This window comes from Colius striatus, chromosome 15 (assembly GCF_028858725.1).
Source record: "Colius striatus isolate bColStr4 chromosome 15, bColStr4.1.hap1, whole genome shotgun sequence".
Lineage (NCBI taxonomy): Eukaryota > Metazoa > Chordata > Aves > Coliiformes > Coliidae > Colius > Colius striatus.
Genome location: NC_084773.1, coordinates 20847161 through 20868843, shown reverse-complemented (window position 1 = coordinate 20868843; position 21683 = coordinate 20847161). Strand labels below are relative to the sequence as shown.

Below are 21683 nucleotides of genomic sequence, written 5' to 3'. Positions count from 1 at the left end.
TAGAGAGAATATGGTGAGAACCACAAAAGCAGAGGGAGATCTCTGCTCACAGTGTAATTGATCTGTGTGCAGAATTTCTTCAGGCATATAAAGTAACCTTTGATACAGCTGAAAAATAATACAGTGCTTCCCAGTACTGCCAAGAACTCGAATGAGATGCCTTCAGAAACCTGGTCAAGAGCCTGCCTGCTTCCCATTAGAAAAGAAAACACAGCAAAGATTCTTACATTGTCAAATTTGCTTTCCAGTTCCTTAAGGACTGGGGTTTGCTGTGATATAAAGGGAAAGTGCCACAAGCTTGTCTCAGAGATGAGCCATTAGAACAATTTAAGGTGAAGGAGACCCCTTGCTATTCCCAGTTGGTGAGACTTGGTGCTGTGAAAGTTGTAGGTGAAATTCTACCTGATGAGCCAATATATAAATGTTGTGTCCCACGTTCCTTGGAGATGCAGCTACATCTTCTCCATTCTCTCCATCCTCAAACTCTACTTCTCCCTGCAGATAAGCCTTCTTTATCACTTCCACCTAGAAAGAGACACAGGCCACTGAAGACAGCTCAGGCTGAAGCATGATGTCTGCTAAGGGCAGCATACACTTGGCACACTTAGAGGTGAAAGGGAGCCGAGCATGTACATTCAAAGAGGAAGGTCAGAGTGCTTTTTCACCATCCAGGATAAACAGGAGACCTGAACTCAGCACTTTCATCCCAGCTCATCGACACAAGAACCTCAAGTTCCCCTCTAGGTAATATATTCTGGGCTGTTCTTGCCTCACTCTGCATCACGTTCCGACCTCTGGCCCCTGCCACAGCGACATGCACCAAGATAAGCTGACAGTCTCCTGCTGTACTTTGCATCTCCTGTTTGTGTTTTCACCAGTTAATACATTAACCAGCCCAAAAGCCTGCTACAGTCTACTGAACAGCTTTTAGGTCACAAGAAATTTTTGTTTCTGTCTGTCTCTCCTGCAAATAACTTCTACATGTGGCTTCCCAAGTGTCAGACAGCACTTGAAGCATGCAGTGTGACTTCCCTAATCACTTGTGCTTCCTGGGAACTCGGCAGAGCCATCCTCTGCGGACACTGCACTCCTTCAAACAGATCCTTGAAAGGTCTTCCAGCTGCCAGCGCTGCATGCACAGACCCTGCAGCACCTCTGGGGTCTCCCTGGGCTTCTGTACCTGGCTTGAAGGTGGCCAGGAGTGTGGGAGAGACACAGGCACTCACCAGCTCTTTGGGCCTCATGTTGTAGAGGATCCTCTCGGCGTTCTCGCTGTCGTGCCTGCTCTCCATGATGGCCAGGAGCAGTTTGGAAGCGTTGTTCTGAAGGGAGAGGAAAGCCATGGCAATCAGTGCCATGAGTCAAACCCCAAGGGTGCTTGGCTCAAGCACTGGCATCATACCTCCTCCCTACAAACATGGGCTGCAGCCACAGCAGATTTTCCCAGCCAGCCCACTGCAGGACTCTACATCCTTACCTCACCAAGCAGCCCCTCTTCTCTAATTACTGAGATATATAACTTCATAGTACTTTTTACCAGGTAATTTCCCAACCCCTCCTTACTGGGAGACAAACCCACCCAAGTCAAGGTTTAGATCTGTAAAACTCCCATCTTTCAGGACTGCATTACCTTGTTTTGTTTTAAAGACACTGCAGCATTACTACAAGCTCTCCAAAATGGTGCAGCTCAGCTTTACTGAAGATACTGTTGATTAAATCAAAGGACAGCCAAGGCTGAAGACACAGTGCTTTGCTGCTTTTAACTGAAAATTACCCTGCAACCTGCTCATGCCAAGAAACAGAGGGAGGAAATGGGAAACTACCACAAGGCACCAGACTACTTTAATATGAACAATTAAGATTAAAGTCCATCACGACTGACAATAACAACCAATAAAAGTATTTAATTTTGAAGTATAATGCTAATTGAGTCTAAAAGCATTTTTTATTTAGAATAATAAAAAACCCACATAGCCCATAACAACGGCGTGAGTCGGCAACGGAAAACAGCGCGACGCTGCGCCGAGACACAGGCCAGCACGTCAGACAGGAAAGAGTCCTGCAACGTGTGCTGTGACTCCTGATGCTAGAAGACAACCTGCTAGTGTATATTAAAACCAGCACCAGGGACAACTATTTCAGCATTAATATGAACAGCCCTAAAAACCTGGTGATTAAACATTGACTGAGGAATGAGGAGTTTTGCTTCCACTGTACAGGTAAACCTCACCAAACCCAGAGCTGTTTCATCAGCTTTAACTTTTCCATGGGAAGTTATCGTAGGATTCCTTTGCCCATCTTGGCTGCCTGCACCTCCCCATTATGAAAACTGGTGGCTCCAGGTTATCATTTGGAAGATGAAATACCTGTGACAAACAGTCTTTGGGCACTGCCTCCAGCTTGCTGATGCGTGTCACTTGTTGGCACTTATGAATATAGGGATGTAATAAATACCCACACCTTTCATCTTGCTGTTAACGTGGAGCACACAAAAGATTCACTTGCCTTCAGTTCTAACACAAGGTCCATCCTCTTCTTTCCCAAAGGGTTGATGTCATTGAGAATTAATGCCGTGATGATGTCGATGCCGTTGGACTCGTGAGTAGCAATGCAGTTCTGTCCAAAGAAAATTCATCAGACTTCACTAATTGCCTACACTGAAAACGCAGCCTAGAGCGGTGACCCAGGCAGAACAGAGGAGTCACCTCTCTTCATCACCTTGTAAGCTGAGATGGATAATTGGCCAAAAACTCCAGTCACTGGAATAATAAAAGATTGAGGCATTTTGTTTCACTCTTTTGCTGTCATCAGCCATGGCATGTCCTGCTGAAAGCACCCAGCCTCAGGAAGCAGAAAGCAACACTGCTGATAAATGAAGCAAAAGCATCCAAGCTGAATACACAGCTGAGGAAGAACACTGTTTTACTGAGATCAGGGAGAGTTTTCTTTAAGACATGCCACTCAACACCTACTTCAGCCCTGTCCAACCAAAGAAAGGGAATTTCCGTAACCTTCTCGCTTACCCTGTAACCCTGCTTTTGTAATGGCCTGTAACTGAAATGTACAAACCAACAGTAGCTTCCTGGCTTCAACATCCAGAGCCCTGCTCTGTCATCGAGCTCCACTGCAAAGACCCACACCTATATCTAAAGGCTGTTACTCCCCGAGATCCATATAAGGGAGAGCAACCGCCAGTCCCTCACTGGCATGTACAGCCTCATGCATTCTCTCACACAGATCTGGTTCCATCTGAACATTGGTCCCCCACTAAGCTTTAACTTGCTGTAAGTTACACCTGAGTGCACAGAGTACTTCAAAGGACAGATACTCCTGACGACTCTTTGACAAGTCACATTCCAGTCTTTCCATACCATACTATGGTTCAAGCAGTGTGCAAGTGGAGCAAATAAGCAGCTATCCATGTTTATAGGTGCAGAGGTGGGTTTGTTAGAAGGGTGACCGACTCCCACCCCAGAACACAAGACTTACCAGGCCACGGCAGCTTGATGGGAAAAGTGTTCTCTGCCACCCACACTGAGCAAATGTTATTTGCTGAGTCAATGCCACAGAGTGTCCAGAGTTTGGAAAGCTATTTTGGGGTAGCTATCTCTTTAGCATGGTTTACTCTAGACTTTCAAGACTTATTTGACTCATTGAAACAGTAATAGCAAGAGTCACATTTAGACCAAAGGCAGAAGAAATGGGTCTGAGTAATTGGCAGTGCTGCTCCAAAGCACGGCTGTACAACCCACGGAAGGTGGAGAGGCACAGCTGAATGGTACAGCTGCTCTGGCCCTCTGATCCTTCCCACTGGAGCAAACTCCAACTCTGGAGCACCTACAAACTCCTGCTTATACCAAGTCTCTTCCCATATTCCTTGTTGATTATTCAGCCCAAGTCCAGCTGTGGGTCAGTTACTGCTGTATCCAATACAATCACTGTTGTCATTCAGCTATGCCTTCTCTGTAACAGGGCTACTTAATTCCCCACGCTTGCTTTAAAACAGTTACTCCTGCCTGGAGCAGAATGCACTGCTGACAGCGAGCTGCACAGAGGCTGCCTCACCCTCCAGCAGATGCTTGGTAGTCCTCAGCACCTCCTGACCTGTGCTCACTGGTAACCACTGCAATGTGTCCGTGCAAGAGCACAGATGGTTGGCGGCGACCTGCACCTTGTTCTACGCATCACTACATCTGAAAACAACCTCCACGTGGTTATCATCTTCATTAACAAAGCTACAGAGTTCAACCTCCTCCTGTCAGGCTGGGGAGTGGCACATTTCTGGCTTTACATGCAACAGAGCTTGGGTTTTAGCAACATTTTTACTATGGAGTGTTCCAAGTACAAAAACTCCCCACTCACTCTAATAAAACACCTCGCAAAGCAAATCTTTACCACTTGGAGTTGTTCAGATCCTCAGAAGGATCTCAGAGAAACAGAAGTTGATTGTCATTATAAAGAAGCCCACCCCCAACTAAACCCCTTTGTAGTGTCAGTGGCATTGTAAGACAACACAAGGTGTGACCAAGCAGGGGCCGTTGTGGGTGCAGGGAGAAGGGAGGATGCTCTTCACAGTATGATGAATTACCTGGTTCTCGTGGCAAGGCCCCTGACAGTACTCAGTCAGACTCTCCAGTGTCTGGTTGATCAGTGCTACATTTTTCTCATTTATATACAGGCCAAGAAGTCCAAGTCCACCAGTTGTGCTTCCACAGATACAGTCCAGAAACTGCAGCGTCTCGCACACCAAGTTGTAGTTTGTCTTGTTGTTCTGGCAGCGAAGGAAGTTCTGCAGGGAGAGTGTCAGAGTCAGGGGGGTGGGAAGGAAAAACATACAAACTGATGTTGGAGCATAACCTTTTATTAAGTCCATCAACCAACAATCACACTGCATGGTATACTGCTCTAATTTCACTGGAGCCTGGACAAGCAATTTCAGGCTCTTTGAGGGCTTGCTCGCAATGTGCTGCACTCTTGAACAGCTCGTAGGCTTCCAATTTTATAGAAGACAAGCATCAACAAACAGAGTGCATCCATTAGAGCACTGAAACCCAACACGTGATAGGCCATCCACTGCGGGTCAGAAAGCTCTCCTAAGCCTGGAAGCTTTCCTTCCAGCCTCCCTGCAACATTTCCCTGCCAACCATCACTCAAGGCTCCCTCCTCCTGAGACCTTTCTCCAGGACAGAAGCAGCAGGTCCCTGGCTCTGGCTTCACAGCAGCAGTGCCTGGGCAAGCAGCGAGGAGGCACCTGACCACATGCCTCAAACAATGGTGGCTTGAAATGCAATTCCCTCAAACGCTTTTCTTCCCACATAGTTATTGCAATGCCTGCTTGAAGCTGCTCCTCTAATGAAATGCCAGACTTATCAGCATGGATTCAACATGTTTCCTCTCTCCTGTATTCCAAATGGGAAAAAAAATAACAGGCCAATCCAAACCCAACCAAAACAAAGACAGACAATCAATGAGAAGCAATTCCCCAGCGACTCACAGGCTGTTTGTCAGTGTGCTCCTGCAGCACGCTGGAAACATGGATGGCCACTACCACTTGCTTTTCTAACTCCTGTCTAGCTTAATCCTAACATGTTACAAAACACTCCCTCAGACAAAGAAGATGCATGGGACTATGGAACCAGCAAGGTCTTTCCTGCCAGCCTGCAGGAGTGCTGTTAACTGATTGCCTCGAGTGCCTGCGTCAGACTAATAAGTCTTTCAAGGCAAACAGACTGAGAAATTGCCAGATTCATTTGAAGGCTAAGCTAAAAAAAGGAAAATGCTGTCTATGAATACAGACTAAAGGTGACAGTGATTCAGCACATTTCAACTGATTGCTCATTTAGTACCCTGACTTTTGATTAACTTGTCAGAAAGTAGAAAGGTTGATGCTACAGAAATCTGAGCTCGTGCCTTCCCTCCAGGAAAAAAAAGCAAAGCTAATGGATCATACTGAAGAGATGAAACAAAACACTCCCTGGTTGCAGTGTGGCATTTATTCTGGTAGCACCTAAAGCTTACACCAGCCTTAGAACAGCCTATAAGCACAAAGGCAACAGGAGCAATAAGGCACAGGAGGCAGCAGGACAATGCTACATGGCTGAACAAGGGGAAGGAAAAAGCTGTAGAAAACAAGAACCTGCTGCACTCAGAGAAACTGCCCCAAGGAGTGGCTGGTGTCATCTCAGCCAGTATAGACCCAGCTCTTCAGTTTGTCAGCCAGAGCATCTCACAGAGGGGGAGCACAGCTCTTCAGTATTGGACAGGCCATGCTACTGCTTTCAGTGGGAGTGAACGTGAGGGATGCACCGTCTGTGAGACCTGCGTCCGGAGCAAAGGGCAATGGAGCTGCAGATTCAGCTCGACTTGTGGCAAACACACAGCTCGTGGCATCTCGAAGAGAGAAGGGGGAAAAGAGCACTCATGCCACCTAACTTTAAGGATCCTATATACTAGTTGAGAGAGAAAAGCTTTCCAGTGGCAAGAAGTGCACTGAAAGTCAACTCCTACCTTCCTGAATAACGTTCTGCAGATACAAGCTGATATCATGCTACTACTCATTTTTAGGGAGTGCACTCCTCCCCATTTCTGTGATGCATGTCTCAGGGCTACACCTGCAAAGGCAGCATCTGCACTCAGGTCTTAATGCCTCTTACAGCACATTGGGCTGCGGGAGGCTTTGCTTCCCAGTACACAGCCAGGTACCCTTTAGACAAAACACCATGACTAAAAATAAAACTGGCTACTTTCAGAATATTAGCTTGGTTTGTTCAAGAAGGGATGAACACAGAGTCCCTGGAAGGAACAGTTTTAACATCTAAATGGGTAATTCCCCCCAATCCCCTAAATGCTTTTCTTGGATAGTCTTTGTTTTAGCAGAAATCTGATCCCTAATTGGAGAAACTTTGCAAAGGCAGAACAGAAATAAGATGAAAGTCTTAGCAAAGAGATTTTTAAATGATCAGATTTTTCTTTACAAGCAATCAGGTGAGGCAAGGCATTTTTCACTGAACACAGGCTTGCTCTTTCGTCTTGTAAAGTTAATTCTCACACACACTTCTTGCCCGAAAACGTGGCGAGCTAAAGCAGCTCATTCTCTGCACGCTGCAGTACTGCTCCACTAGCCAAATCACTGAATCACTCCTGCAGCATGCAGAGCTTTATCTTTCTTTATTACCTAGGCTTTGTTACCAGGGATCATGAATAAAAGAAACAGTCATATTCAGTGTTAAAAGTTGTATCAATTCCTACTTTTTTAGCACAAAAGCAGTATTTCACCTGCCGACTCAGATCTTTAATCTGAGCACCACTGGCTAGTGTATTACTACAATATTTCTATTTCACTTGATAAGAAAGAATGAACTGTGGTGGTATTTTTCCCACAAGAAGGGGATTTTTAAGTGTAATGCTGAAGCTGCACGCTGGGCTGTGGCAGTGGGAAAAGCTGCTGGGTCTCAGCAGAGGGAGGGCACAGCTCCTGCCCCGCTGGGAATCCCCCTCCTCCCCTCACCTCCAGCCAGCACAGCTCCTGCTCCCAGCAAAGCCTTCCCAGCCTGTCACGAGCTTCAGTTCTCGTGACTGATTCTGTAGTACATAGGGACACCTTCACTCAGAAGACAGGCAGTACAGGAAAGGCCTCCTGGGGGAAGCGGAGCTGTAGCCTGGCCAAAGCAGAGCAGGCGACAGGTTGGCTACCGTGACTCAGAGCTGCCACAGCTGCACCTCCAAGGCTGAGCTCTCACACAGAATCAAGGGTCAGACCTATTGCAAGCTGAAAATAAAGCACTCACAAGGATCTGTGTGCTGAGAGAAACACACATTCTCAGGAGTACTCTGCAGCCAAATCTGATGCATTCAGCCTGAAGCGAGTAACAAAACACAGTGCAGTGTCCACCCGTTCGTCCCAGTCCTCTACTGCAACTCCTCCTTCAGACCCATGGGGAGGGCTGGAGGGGGAGAGCACCCTGCCCGTGTGCAATGCACAACAGACAGCAGTTTTATCTGCAAAGGGAACACCCGAGTGATGCCAAAGGCACAGTATTGCAACTCCTTGAGCCATTTCACAAAGACTTCCTCCTCACCTAGAACACACACGGACTCTTACAGCCCGGACTTGCATCTTCCTGGTTTGGCACAACACTAAGGGCTTGTAAAACACTCGGTTTGACAAACCTAGGTGATTGCTATTCACAGCTAATTCCAACCTAACACACCATTCCAGAGGACACACAACTTCCAGAACAGGCCTTGCATATTCCTTCAAGCAGCGCAACATTGATGAGCAGTTTGATTACAAACTGAGGAGTTTGACTAGGAGTTGCAGACACAAAGATTTTGAAGCTGCAGAGACTCTTGTCTGCCCTTCTGGGCTGGAGGAGAAAGGGACCATTGAGGCAGACAAGCAGCAAGACCATTGTATTTGAAGAAAATCGTTTGCCAGACTTGTTTTTTGTCCAGAGCTGAGCGGGACCGCTGGCTGTTCGGGAAACCTCGTCATTCAGGATGGCGAACAGCTCAGGCCAAGTTTCTGCACTGGCTCACACTCAGTTTTGCTCCCATAGCTTTGGGTGTGTAGCCAGAGGCAGCAGCAGCAGCGGATCATGTGCGTGCGGTTTGGACCGCTGCCACATCAAACTGCCGGCCCGCTCGTCTGCGCCATCGCTAACGGCGTGAGCAGCGTTTGACAAAACACAGATCAAACAGCTCTGCGAGGGGGAAAAAAATGAAATGAGGAGCAAACCCTGATGTGTGTAACCTCGGCACCTACAAATGTCAGAATGACACGTTGGCAGCACAGGAGCGCTAGCACACAGATTTGATTTCACACGCTGCCAGAGGCAGGGCATGCGAGTTCAGCGGACTCTGACAAGCACCCAGGCAGGGTCCCACACTGCTGCCTGCCACACAACAATGTGCAATCATGGCAATTATTCCCCCTCAGGAGGGCACTTTGTACGTGGTACAGCGTCCCACTAGCTCCTCGCTTGCATTCAATTCTAATCCAGCAGCAGTGGTTAAGCTGAACAAAAATCATGTTAATTGCAGTCCATTTGTAAGCAAAAAAAACCTGATCTCCTGTGGAGGCAGCCGTTAGGTAAGATTACTAACAAGTCTCTGGGCTTGCTATTTCAAATTACACAAACACATCACAGAGCATCACAGGACAGCTGAGGCTGGCAGGGACTTTTGCAGACTGTCTACTCCAAGCCCCCCTGCTCTCAGGGGGCCACCAAGTAGAACCTGGCTCTGTTCTCCTCATGTCCCCCCTCAGGTGTGTGTGTGTATATGTATACACACACACACACACCTGGGTCAGATCCCTGGAGCCTTCTCCCCTCCAGGCTGACCTCTGCCAGCCTCACCATGCTGGTCAGATGCTCCAGTCACTTGGTCATCTTTGAGACTCCTCGCTGGACTTGAGCACCCAGGACTCGACCCAGCACCTCACAGGGGAGAGTCTGAGGCATCCCACCGGCTTGTGGACTTGTGCACATCCAGTTTGTTTAAAAGTTGCCTAACTGTATTCTTCTCCACCAAGGGTAGGTTTTCCTTGCTCCAGACCTCCTCTCTGGTCTCAGGGATCTAGGGTTTGTGACGATTGGTCTTACCAGTAAAGAGCAAGGTGAAGGTGACATTGAGCACCTTGGCCTTCCCATGTCCTTTTATCACTAGAGTCTCTGCCCCATTCAGCAGCAGACCCACGCTCTCCACAGCCTCCTTCTGTTGTGGGTACAACCTAGAAACTGTCACCCTTCATGTCCCTCACCAGTATCAGACAGGCCTCAGCTGGAGCCTTCCTATGTTCAACGTGAACAGGTTCACGAAAACCCACGAGAACCTGCTCACTGGAATGTAAGCAAATGCTTGAGGGCTGCTGAAACCAAAGTCCCAACTTGTTCCTTATATTCCTACAAGACTTTTTTCCTTCCCTTCCCCTCAGTAACTTCACAGCACAACATTTGCTTTAAGTGGATACTCCAAAAAAGCCACACCAAGTGTTGACGCCATCACCCTTCACATGCATTGGAAAGACACTGAACACTGGGTAACTGGACTTCCCTGTATTTGTCCAGCAAGGCATAAACACATTTTGTGGGTTATCCTGGAGGCCAAAGAAGGCAGCTGGTGATGTATTAATTTAGGAAGGCACGGGGTTAGCGAGGCCAGGCCCTACCTGCAAGTCCCGGTTGTGGTTTTCACAGAGCAGCTGCAGGAACCGGAGGATGGGCTGCATGATTGAGATGACAGCGCTCATCTCCAGCTCATCTTTGTTCTTGTCTGCTGTAGACTGTGCTCCTTCTGCTGCCGAGTAATGGTCATCGGGATCGGCCTCGCGCCGGTACGTGTTGTAGGCCTTTCTCGTAGCCGCGGAGGCCTCCAGCAGCTGATCCCGGACCTCCTCGGTAATTTGGGTCATGGGCTCTCTTACTGAAACACACAAGGACAGATCTGCCTTAGGCACACTGAAGAAAGGGGAGCAGAAATCCCAGCCACGCGCTCCCCGTTACAGTTTGACACGCGGGACAGCTGTCCATCATCAGTTCCTTGGGGTAAGTACATTTAGTGTGAGGCGAGGCTCCCGAGTTTAGGAGGCTGTCACGTCACTCTCCTCGCACCTCTTATGCAAACCACACTGCAGTTACAGACTCTGGGATTAATTGGTTAGGGCACACACATCTAGCATTATCAGGAGTTACGAGAAAAGGACCTGCTGGAGAAGAAATGAGGATTTCTCCACTTAATTGTTAGAGAAGGCACTGACCACAACCCACAGGCCAGGGTCGTTACTACGGATCAGATTTGGGCAGCTTGTCACGACAGACAAGGCGGCAGAGTCTCATCTCAGAAATACTTTTTCACCATTTCAATAGCACAATCTCACAAACAGATGAAGAGGGGATGAAGCTCTTGAAATCCTGAGCCGGGGCACCACTGATCTCTGAACTTTGCTCTGTGGGATCAGAGATCAGAGCATTACTGCATCAATTGAATGAGCTCAAAACACAGCATTTTACTCCCCTGTCACTCCGAAAACAGAACACCTGGGGATTACCTCTTTTCCTGTTCGGTACGTCTCTGTCTGAGTCTTCATCTTTCTTTTTATTTCCTAAGTCACTGGTATTGACTGTGACAGTAGCCTTGATTTCTTGCTGTGCCACTTTCATGCGATCATAAAACACCTTAAAGAACTTCTCCGATTTCTTATCTTCTGTCAGGCGGCAGAAGAACGAATGCTACGACAGAAAAGGGAACAGGGTCAGATCTTCAACACAAGAGTTTCAATGGCGGTGATTTCACCTTCCTGGGCTGTGTGATACCCTGAAGGACTGAGAGGTTAATTAGTTTTCAGTAAACCAAAACCTAGAGCAACAGAAACTCGTACGTTAGTGTTAAGGAAGCCCAAGTGCCTGGGCTACACCAACTCCTTTATTAGCAGCTTGTGAATGCATTTTTAAAGAAAAGTGAGTGCAATAAATCACACCAGTCCTCATATATTTAGACAGCACACTTCTCCCTCAACAATGGAATTAAGGTTAAGCAAAACCAATTAAGGTAAGGACAGGACACTGGAATTAGCCATGAATTTGATTCTCAGTTCGGAAACAAAAAGAGTATGAGCAAAACACAAGAGGAAAGAACTGTCCTGCCTCCCCACCCTCAAATCAGAGGGACTGAGACTCATAACATGCAATAGTCAATGTTAACCACAGTCCAGCGTAACGAGGGACATTTCACGTTAAGTTTTCGTTGCCCTGTCTGCATAGGCTTCTTAAAACTCCTTTTAATTCCTACCCTAATGTATCTTCAACTGACAGAAAACCTCAAAGCACTGACTACTTTCAAAAAGGTTTATTAACGTTCCCCTGCCCATATGTGCACAGAGACAGAAAGTTCTTCCTAAAATCGAGGAGAATACAAATCATGTACAGGTCAAGAAAGAGCCAACACAGCGAGTGAGCAGACAAATCTTGATGAAACCAATATGCCGTTACATAAATCAGGACCAGAGCTTAAACACGACTGAAGGATGAACTTGTAAGTGGGTCACCTTATGCAGAGTATGATGAAATTAGTTAGCATTCTGCAGCGGCTCACGATGCAACGGCTTTACGTGATGAATAGGAATGAAGGCTGATTTATTGAAGAAACAAATGAAACCGGGCCCAGCAATATCTGCTGGTCGCTTCCCTGCGAAGCACAGCGCACGGGCCGCCTCTGCCTTTGATCTCTCCCAGGCAGCTGCAGTCACAACAGCGCTGATGACTTTGAAACACCCATAAAGTTGTGCCTTTGATTGCAGACAGAGGAGGAACGCTACTATTTAAAGAAGTCTGTCAATATTCACACGAGATATCCCTCCCACCACTGCAATACCTTCTACCTGCACAGAGGGTCTCAAATAAAACCATAAGAGCTCGTTTCTCCTTCTAGTGATTAACAGAGAGGTGGGAAAGGAGAACCACCCAGCATGGGCATTGCATGGCTGCAGAGCCAGCTACACTGGGACCTTGTCCTGACATCCATTCTAACAGTCCCCTCGAGCAAGACATGCCAGAGCTCTGCAGCAGATGCCTTCTCCTGAGCAGAGCTGCAACAGAACCTGGGCTGGGCCTTGTGACATGACACCAGATGATCTGGGTGTCAGATTTGTTTATAGTGTTTGCAGCACTATTCTCTAATCCAACAGTTGATATCAAGAGGTTGATGTTTTCTCATTCAACAGAAACATCCTTTGTCTGATTGGCAGCTTTCTCACCCAGGGTTTTTTGTTTTAGATTCTAAACTGGTCCTTTGACCTCGCCAGACTCAGACAGGACATCATGAAATTACAACCATAAAGCAGAGAGGCACTAACGTGGCTTCTCTGAGCTGCTGACCAGTAATAAACCCAGGCTTGAGTTATTTAAGCCAACTCTTTCGAGCACAGTCTCTTACTTGGTGGCTACAAGCATGGACAGAGGAAAAAAGTTTGAATCTATGGCCCACCTTGAAAATTTTACCCACAAAGTATTAAACAATGGCCATAGCAATAATATCTCACAGAAAGGTCAGCACAAACCGTTGGCTGCAGAAAGGGTAACCAGTTTCTGGAAAACACCAGGATCTGCTTGCCAGGTGAGTGATGGCTGTCACCTGGCTGCACATCTCCAGAGCCTACACAGGAGGAGTTTTGCTGTATGAAGTGGCAGTGAAGGAAAAGCTGGTTTTAATGAACCACACTGAAGAGATACCTCGTACGGGAGTGATTGTTGCTTGCTGACAGGCTTGGGTTTTGTCTTTTCAGGCTTCTTAACTGATTTTCCACTGCACTTCAGAGAAAACCACCCAAATGAAACAAACATTTCCAGTAAAGCTTTCTTGTGCGTGCTGTGCATACATTCAATGGTTGTCACAACATGATTGTTTCAGTTTAGGTCAGGATGCTTAACACCTTCACACATATGAATCAACCACATGCCAGCTATCAAAGATCCTGTATTTTAAGAGGTGTGATCTTGCAAGTTGGGCTTGAGCAGGTAATTGGTGGTGATAATTATGACAGAAATCCTGAAATTTATTTACAGATATAGCCTCAAAGCAAAAACTGGAAAATCTCCCTTTTTAAAATGGAAATAGAGTGGCCATTTTAGACTGCCTTATGTGGGGATCCTGGCTTGCACATAGGCACTGTGCAACCACAGGCAAGACTGCTGAAAGAGCAAGTGTGTGAGGAGAGCAGCTTGGAACGAAGAGAACAGCAAACCCCTACACTTGTACGTGGTTTTTGAAGAGTAGTGCTACTATTCAGTACCGCTGACACGGGAGCATGTGACAACAGCCACCCCTCTGTGGACCCCCAAACAAAACCGATGCAAACCCAAAAACCAAAGGTCTTGTCAGCAAGACAGAGTGCTGCCCTGACCATGCACTGGCCCCTTATCTCCCAGACAGACCCTGCCAATGGAACTGCCACCAAGCCATGACCCTGCATCTCCTAGAAGCCTCCTGTAGGGCAGGGAACCATGACCTGTATCATATCACTATAGGCACCTACTGGCTATCCCAGTGTGAGGTATCAGAGGAAAAGCTACCTGAAGGGCAAGTGGAGACACAAGCTTCATTTCATGCTCGAGGTGCTGGCAGTGGACCAGTTGCCTGCTCTTACAGAGTGGCAAAGACTGTGTTTTATTTCAGCTGCAGTTTGCTAACGACTGTTAAGACTCACTGCTATTAAACAAGAGACACATGGCACACAGAAGATCACAAGGTTTGCTTTATCAATGGAAGGTTCAGCAAACAGCTTTAGTACACACACCTCAATGAAATGCAGTCAATCTCCAGAGTAGCAACCAGCTCACCAAATGAACCAAGACTTCTCTGATGGGAGGAGACCCGAGAGAATGTGATCGCAATTAATTACACAGGGATGTCACACATTCTCAATCATTTTGGAAGACTGAGCAACCACCATCTACACAAACTCATTCAAAACTAACTTGGGGCAGTGGAAAAAAGGTTGGTAAGAAACACAAGGCAAAATCTTCTTGCTTAAAGGTTTGCAAGTTCAACGCCTAGTGGGTGACTGGAGAATATATGTACTTTTGTGGTGCAGTGTTTCCATGCAGGTATGAAGCACTAGGCAAGCAGCAGGACACTGCCTCTTCTACAGGCATCTGATACACTGAGCATTTTAACGAGCCTGTATTTGAGAGGATGGAAGGAGCAGAACCCAGCATGGGCATCACACATCTGCAAAGTCAACCACAGTGATTCCTTCTCCTGACATCCCAAGTGGTCTATCAAAATACCACAGACTAAAACAACTAGTAACACCAGATACCAGGAATAACTTCTCCATTCTTCTCCTGCTCATCACTGTACTCCTGAAGAAGTCCAAGCAGAAACCTCACACACAGCAGAATATTCCTCTAACACCTTTGCCCCTCAAATCTACTGAGTCAAAGGAGCCTGGTAAGTAAATACCATCACCATTTAATCTACAATCATTTCCCTGGCCCATGCAAAACATGTTGCAGAAGAAAAGCTGCAAACCAAGTGACTGATTTCACTAGAAATCAAAGGCTAAGTTTAAGTTGTAGCATGTTGACTAGTCACAGCCTGACCCACCCTTGAGCACCAGCATCCCTTTGCTCTTGCTCATCAACTCACAGCCCAAAGTTGTGTTTAACTACTGCACCTTTGAGAAAAGCATCCTATCTTCCTTTAGAAGGCATCAGAGATGATGAACCCTGTTTGAAGTCTGTTCCAGTGGTTAGTGGCTGTTAGACACATGTGATCAAGCTCCCTTCTATGTCACTAACTTCCAGTCACTGACTGGAACTGTTTTTTTCAAGTTGATTCTTCTTCTGCAGTTACTCCCAGGAACCTGGTATCCTCTCCCCTTCCAATTATTTACATACACTGTTAAATGTTTACCTACCTTTTTAGCTAAACTGAAAATATTATTTTTGCTTGGTGACATTTTGTGCAGAATTAACAGAATTTTCTGTGGTGGTTATTTTTTGGCATGTTCTTAAATATTGCAGCTCATTAACAATCTGGATTGGAGAATCGGGGCTTTTTTAAACAAAATCTCCTGGCACTACCACTTCACCTCTTGTCCCTCCCTGCCATGCCTTCCAAGAATACACATAATTTCCAGCACAGAAGCTCAGCTAACTACCCAGCAGCTCAGGGGAGTGGGATTAGGGAGGCAGGATAACCAGATGGCACGGGCAAACGCTCCTTCATGTGTCTCACGTACCAGCAATTGGTACCAAACAGGTTTTTTTTTAACCAGCAGAGCAAACACCTGCCCTTTGGAAAGCAAAGCCATAAACCACAGCAGACTGATACCTTTGGGTGAGGTGCACAGAGTACAGACACAGCTAACTAAGCCACTACAACTTGAACTAATCCACTGTAAGTTTAATGAGTGAGTCTGTGCCCAGTGCAGGATTGTTAAATGGAAAAAAGCCCAAAAGAACCAGCTGCAGGCAGCTTATTTCTAGCTGTTGCCTTTGAAAGGCTTAAGCAGCTCTGCCTGTGTGGGCTGTCACCTTCCCTGGGAACACCTTCCTCTACGCCATTCCCTGTTAGCTGGATCTGCCCCCGAGTCACAGCTGCTTTGGCAACCAAGAAACAACCTTTTGACTGTTGTGCATCAACCAGCTCGGCTTCGTGTGTTCTGTCTGAGTGGTCACGCTGGGAGACATAGGGCTAAAACCTGTTGGTGAGAGCTGGGTTAAGATGCATCTGCTCAGGCAGCCGCTTCCTCCCGCAAGAAGGGTGCCCTGATCCCAGGCCAAGCGTCTGGCTGCACAGCCCAAGCAGAGATCTGTCGCCCGGCCGAGACCGGGGGATGTTCTGCACCACACCCTCAGCAACACAGCACAGGCGCAGAGCCCTGCCAGACCCAAAGAACTCCCCGGGAACACAAACACCGGATTCCCAATGAATAAGAGAAAGCAAAGCTCCTGCAAACACCTCACAAATTACATCAAGCTCTTGTCATCTCCCTCCCTGTTCCTCTGAAATATCCCTGACAAGTGAAGTTCATGGGGTATTTTTTACATATTGACATCAGAGAGGAAAAGTCCCTCCAGATACAAGAGAAAGATCAGCTATCTGGCTTCAACTCAGAACATTTTATTCCAACACTAGAGAGAAATTATTAGGGGGATGTCAGCTTGCCTGGGTTATCCAGTCAGACTGCCAGCATGAACTAATGCAAAACTTCTGTGCTACTTCATGTTTGTGGAAAGAATTTGCCACCCCCGTACCGTTTCTTCTAGCTGGACTATTTCAAAGCAACCACATTCAAAGGGGAATTGCCCTGCTAATACATGCACTGAAGTAAGTACAAATGCCAGCCCTTTACATTCTGCCTAAACATATTGCAAGGACTTCCACTGCAGAAAATACAAACCCAACTTGGCTTTCTCCCTCCCCTTATTTATTTATTTTAAATAACACTCTCCTCTTGAAATCTTTCATCCATCCCGGCTCGCTAAAGATCCATCACTCCGGGGCGTGAGTGATAGCTATCATTAGTGTTGCATAGCTTAAAGAAGTGGCAGCTGAAATCTTTCATGCTGAACATACTTCACAGTTTGAAATAAGCCCATAAGGAAAATCTGCCAGAACACCTCAGTTGCCTGGGTTTTTTTTTTTTTTGCAAACTGTAAAATAAACTTTGTCCTGAAAGCAGAAGGGGGACTTCCCAGGGCTATTTTCCACAAACACGACAAACTCTCTGCCATGGGCATCCACACACCATCCTGTGAGGCTCTACTCCTACCTGGGGATTCTGCCCTACCTTAGGGAGGAGCACGAGCATCCCCAGACCAACCCGTGTAAACACTTGTCTTTCCCAACCAGCTTTAAATGAAAGCAGCAGCCAGAATTACGCCACTTCTGTCGGGAAGAACCCTTATCACAGAATCTTAAGGGTTGGAAGGGACCTAAAACCCTGGTGTAATTTGAAGTCAGTTCACAAAAAGGAGACTAAGAGTCCACCTCCTAGATCAGAATCCCTGGTGCCCTTGCAGAGGCTGTACCAAAGCCCCAGGACAGTGGAGTGACTCGGGGTGCTCCCTGGGAGGTCAAGGCACACGGCGGGACCGTCAGGTAGAAATGTGACTGTTGGGTTGGGGTTTGAAATCCCCTCCCAGCAGGAGCAGATGGCCTCCAAAGCGTGGGAGACTTGGGGGGCCTGACCTGCTTTCAGCACAGAGCCTTATTTGAGTTCCTCCTGCACACATGTGGGAGCACACACCCGCCGGGTCACTCAGTTAATCCCTGCGAGTCTCTTGCATGGCAGGAGCATGAATCCCACTTCCTTACCGAAGCAGCAAGCTCTGTGGAGGTGTGAGAAACAAGGAAGTCTGCAGACTCCCCAAAAGGGAGAAAGGAAAAAAAAAAAAGGTGTAAGATCTTCTTGAGAGACAGAGGAATTAAAGAAAACCATAGCAACAAGTCAGTCCACCTACCCAAACCACCCACCCACCACCAGTTTCATTTGCTGACGCACTTCAAAAACAAGCTGGCTCCTACCCGCTCTGGAAGGTGAGCAAGCCCCGAGAGCTCATTAAATTCCCTTCTCAGCTACTCTTGTCTGCCTGCAGCTAGCGAGCAAGAGGGATATAAATAGAAGTTATATAACAGTGCTTTGTTGATTCCTGTGCTTACCAAAAAGAAAAAAAAAAGGCAGCATGACCTTGTTTTTCTGAATAGCTTGCCTCTGCCTGCTTGGGGAGGACTTTAATCCTGCCAGGGATCATCTTAAAAGTTTGTGTTGGACCTGGATCCCACAGACAGGAAGAGGGAGAATCAGCAACTGACGTCCCTGCTCCTGCTCACACCTGAATGCGGAGAGGATTGCCACACGGGAGGTCTGTGGTACCCAACCACCATGAATGATACAAGGCTATCAAGACTGAAGGACAAGCAATGGAGCTGAAACCCAAGGCAGCACCTCTTCTCCTGATTTTTTCCCCTATATTGCTCAGTCACACAGATGGGCACCTCAGAATCTAAGTATAAAATCTCCCTTTGGGGAAGAAGTCTGAAAGATGCTCCTCCAATACAGGGATATCCATGGCCACAAAGGAGTACCAGCTGCAGCTCAAGTAGAAGGACTATGTGGTATCATTACAATCTCACCTGTGTATCTTACAGCCCCACCCAAATGAAGTCACCTCTGCAAGGACTATTCCTTGCAGCTTTAGGCTCTGTCTCTGAGCATTAGGTATCTAATGGCTAACGGAGATGGAGACTTCCCTATGCTCAACACAGGAAAATGCACACGAACGACAGAGCGTGCTCCTTGGGGCTTGGCCACCTTGAGTCTCCTCATGTGCTGCAATCACAGAGCACCAGGACACAGGTGTCCTCAGCACTGACTGAATTACTGGTGCAGGTTCAGGGCCTTGTTTTGAAGGTAACTGCTACTGGGCTTGCAGCATGCTTCCTTTTGGAGAGTCACAAAAGGACAAGATCACTGCCCATAGCTGAATGTGATGGTTGGTGCAGGTCCTTATCAACCTCTTTTTTTTTAAATGTGATGTACAGGACATACAATATTAAACAAACAAAAAAATTGTGTTTAACTTGAGAAAACCCATTAGATTGGTGAAAGACATAGGTGATTACTCAATACATGCCAATAGCTTGCTGGTTTTCATTAGGTATTAGTAAAACAATGTACAAAAGATCTAACACCCTATACCAAAGGATTCTGTCTGTTTGAAACAGCAGAAATTTGAGAAGACATTTTTTCCTCAATGAGCAGAAGTTCTCAAGTGCTATTTACAAAAGTCTAGTGATCAGAAGATATTCCTGCCTCGGAAGTATTTCCCATCACGTATGACTGTGTGCTTGCAGACATCTGTGGCTGTTGCAGTTGTTGTTAGTAGTTCAAAAAGCCCAACCCACAAACCTGAGAGCACTATTGTGTCACTAAGTCTCCATCTTATATCACTAATACTTCTGTAACACTTGGTAAAATTTTCTCCCAGTTTGGAAAGGCAACTGCAGTCACAGAGAAAAAGAAGCCAAGTGTTTTGGTAACCAAATGGGACAGGACACATTTAGGCCAACAAGGAAAGTTAAAAAATAGAGGAGGCTGAGTGGCTGGCTCCAGCTATTTCACTGTTGATCTTTTTAGCATCACTTGCTAAAAGATCACTTGCTCAGCTTGGGGAAGGGAAGGGTGTAGAGCAGATCACATCATGATCCTCCTCTGTGCAGCACCAGTGACTGCTTGGATGCCTTACAGGAGCAAACCCCACTTCTTTCCTGAAGCTCCACCTTTGCTGAGGTGGAGACTCCTGCTACCTTACCCCTGTGTTTGCAGCCCACCTTGGGAAGCGTGATGGATGACAGGGGAATGAAGGCACTGCTGCACTTTGCAGTGGCAGCTCTGCATCACTTGGGGGTAGTGCTTAAAAAATGCCTGAAACTAAACTAATGTCATCAACCTCATTTTACCTTCCCGTGCCCAAAATACCACCACGGGCGTGTGGGTAATTCGTCACGCTATCTAACTTTTGAGAAGATCCCTAATTAAACGAGCAGACCCAAGTCTCTGTGGAGACTCAGTTACATAAGGGACTTGACTTGCCACAAACTTCCACCAACCAAGCAAATCCAAAACTCCATGGAGGTGAGGCAGAGTAAGGGCACATGTAATGTTTATTTAGCAGACGAGAGACGAGCGTTACCAGAGAAGTCCTCAGCAATTTCCTCCGCTGTCACTCATTTGCCAGGGCTGCCTTGTTGCAGGGTGTGCAGCGGAGGGCCTGAGCTCCCCCAGTGTGCAGTGTGCCTGCGAGCAGCAGCCCCTGCCCGCCAGCTCTGGCGTGTCCACTGGGCCGGTGGGATGTTCCCCCCGGGGCTGCTCCCTGCAGAACCACTGACGCCAGCTCTGAGGGTTATATAAATTAATCAGGGGTTTATGTAACTTGCAGTTCAGCGAGCTGCAGCGTTTGTCAAGTTAATTTGTTGTCCGGTTTTGACCCCGTGGTTCCACCTCAGCCTCTGTGTGCTTACAAAGGAGGGCAGGCTGCCCACCCAAACACAGAGCTGCTGCTGAGCTGGACTGACCAGCTCACAGGACACAGCTACGACACCCTCATCACCACCTCTGCTACCAGACTACCTGACGGTGTTTCTAAGTGAATTCCAAAAACCTATAAATCACACAGGAAAGTTTCCATCCAGAGAGCTTTAAGTGTTATCTCATCACATCCATGTTCTCCCTGTAGCAAGGGGTGCAGCGTGCCATACACCACCAGCTTAGCCTCTTCCCTAAGGTAAGCCAGCAGTACCTTTTCTTGTCCTGCTTCTCCCCCAGATTAATGTTCTTCACAATACAATAGAAATCACTCCTGCCAATTATAATAAGCAGCATTCCTAGATTTGCTTTTCTGCTAGAGCTGGCAACCACCTACTTTGCCTAGCCTTAATATCGGCCCCACATGCACCTAATGAAACAGGAACACCTATCCCAGTTATCCCTTCCCAGCATCACAGGGATGTGCTCTCCCACTGAAGCTCATGGGAGTTACCCGGGAACTCCCATTATTAACCATATTACAATCATCATGTGCAAGTTCCTGTGTGTCAGTACAAACCTTTTGCTTCACTTCAGGCCGAATTCATTTCCCGTGTGAAAACCTGGAGTTCAGAAAACGCCATGCAAGGAAGGGTGACACGTTTCTGGCTCTGCTGCCAAAGAGCCTTTTTGCATAACCTGTCTCTATCCCATCAGTTACCTATTCTCAAAAGCCTGTAGATACAAAGCATTTCAGTTCAAGTAAAAGGATTCAGACTGCAGACAGAACGAGCTCGTTTGGAATACTGTAAATCAAGAGCTGCTAATAACAACAGAACATGAAACGAAGATAAACTGTGTTAGACCTCAAAGACTAAAGCTGGCTGATTTGGCTGGGTCAACTTTCACAATGAGAAATGTATCTGATGCAAAACGAACTTGGTTATTAGTCCAGAGACTGAAGATGACTCTTCCAGTGGCAGTTACTGGAAACTGCCACAGAACTTCAGAAAATCCACTCTGCAGGCCGCAGAGGTTGTGAAGCTCTACCCACCTCATCTGCAAAGTGTACCGAGACAGATTCAAGAAAGACCCAGATAACAGACCACAAAAAGTATTGGGTTCATTTTTGTAAGTGCATCTAGTTTCC

The 21683-nt window shown here is 46.9% G+C and overlaps 1 protein-coding gene across 1 annotated transcript in view; it reads right to left on the bottom strand.

Moving 5' to 3' along the window:
- The window catches only part of ITPR1 (inositol 1,4,5-trisphosphate receptor type 1), a 174669-nt gene that overhangs the window by 33504 nt on the left and 119482 nt on the right, over positions 1-21683 (bottom strand). The window contains exons 41-46 of the mRNA XM_062008420.1: positions 11051-11231; positions 10172-10425; positions 4589-4789; positions 2506-2616; positions 1227-1322; positions 403-525 (exon numbers count right to left, since the gene is read on the bottom strand). Coding sequence (XP_061864404.1) covers positions 403-525; positions 1227-1322; positions 2506-2616; positions 4589-4789; positions 10172-10425; positions 11051-11231 — 966 coding nt within the window. The remainder of the gene's footprint in view (positions 1-402; positions 526-1226; positions 1323-2505; positions 2617-4588; positions 4790-10171; positions 10426-11050; positions 11232-21683) is intronic.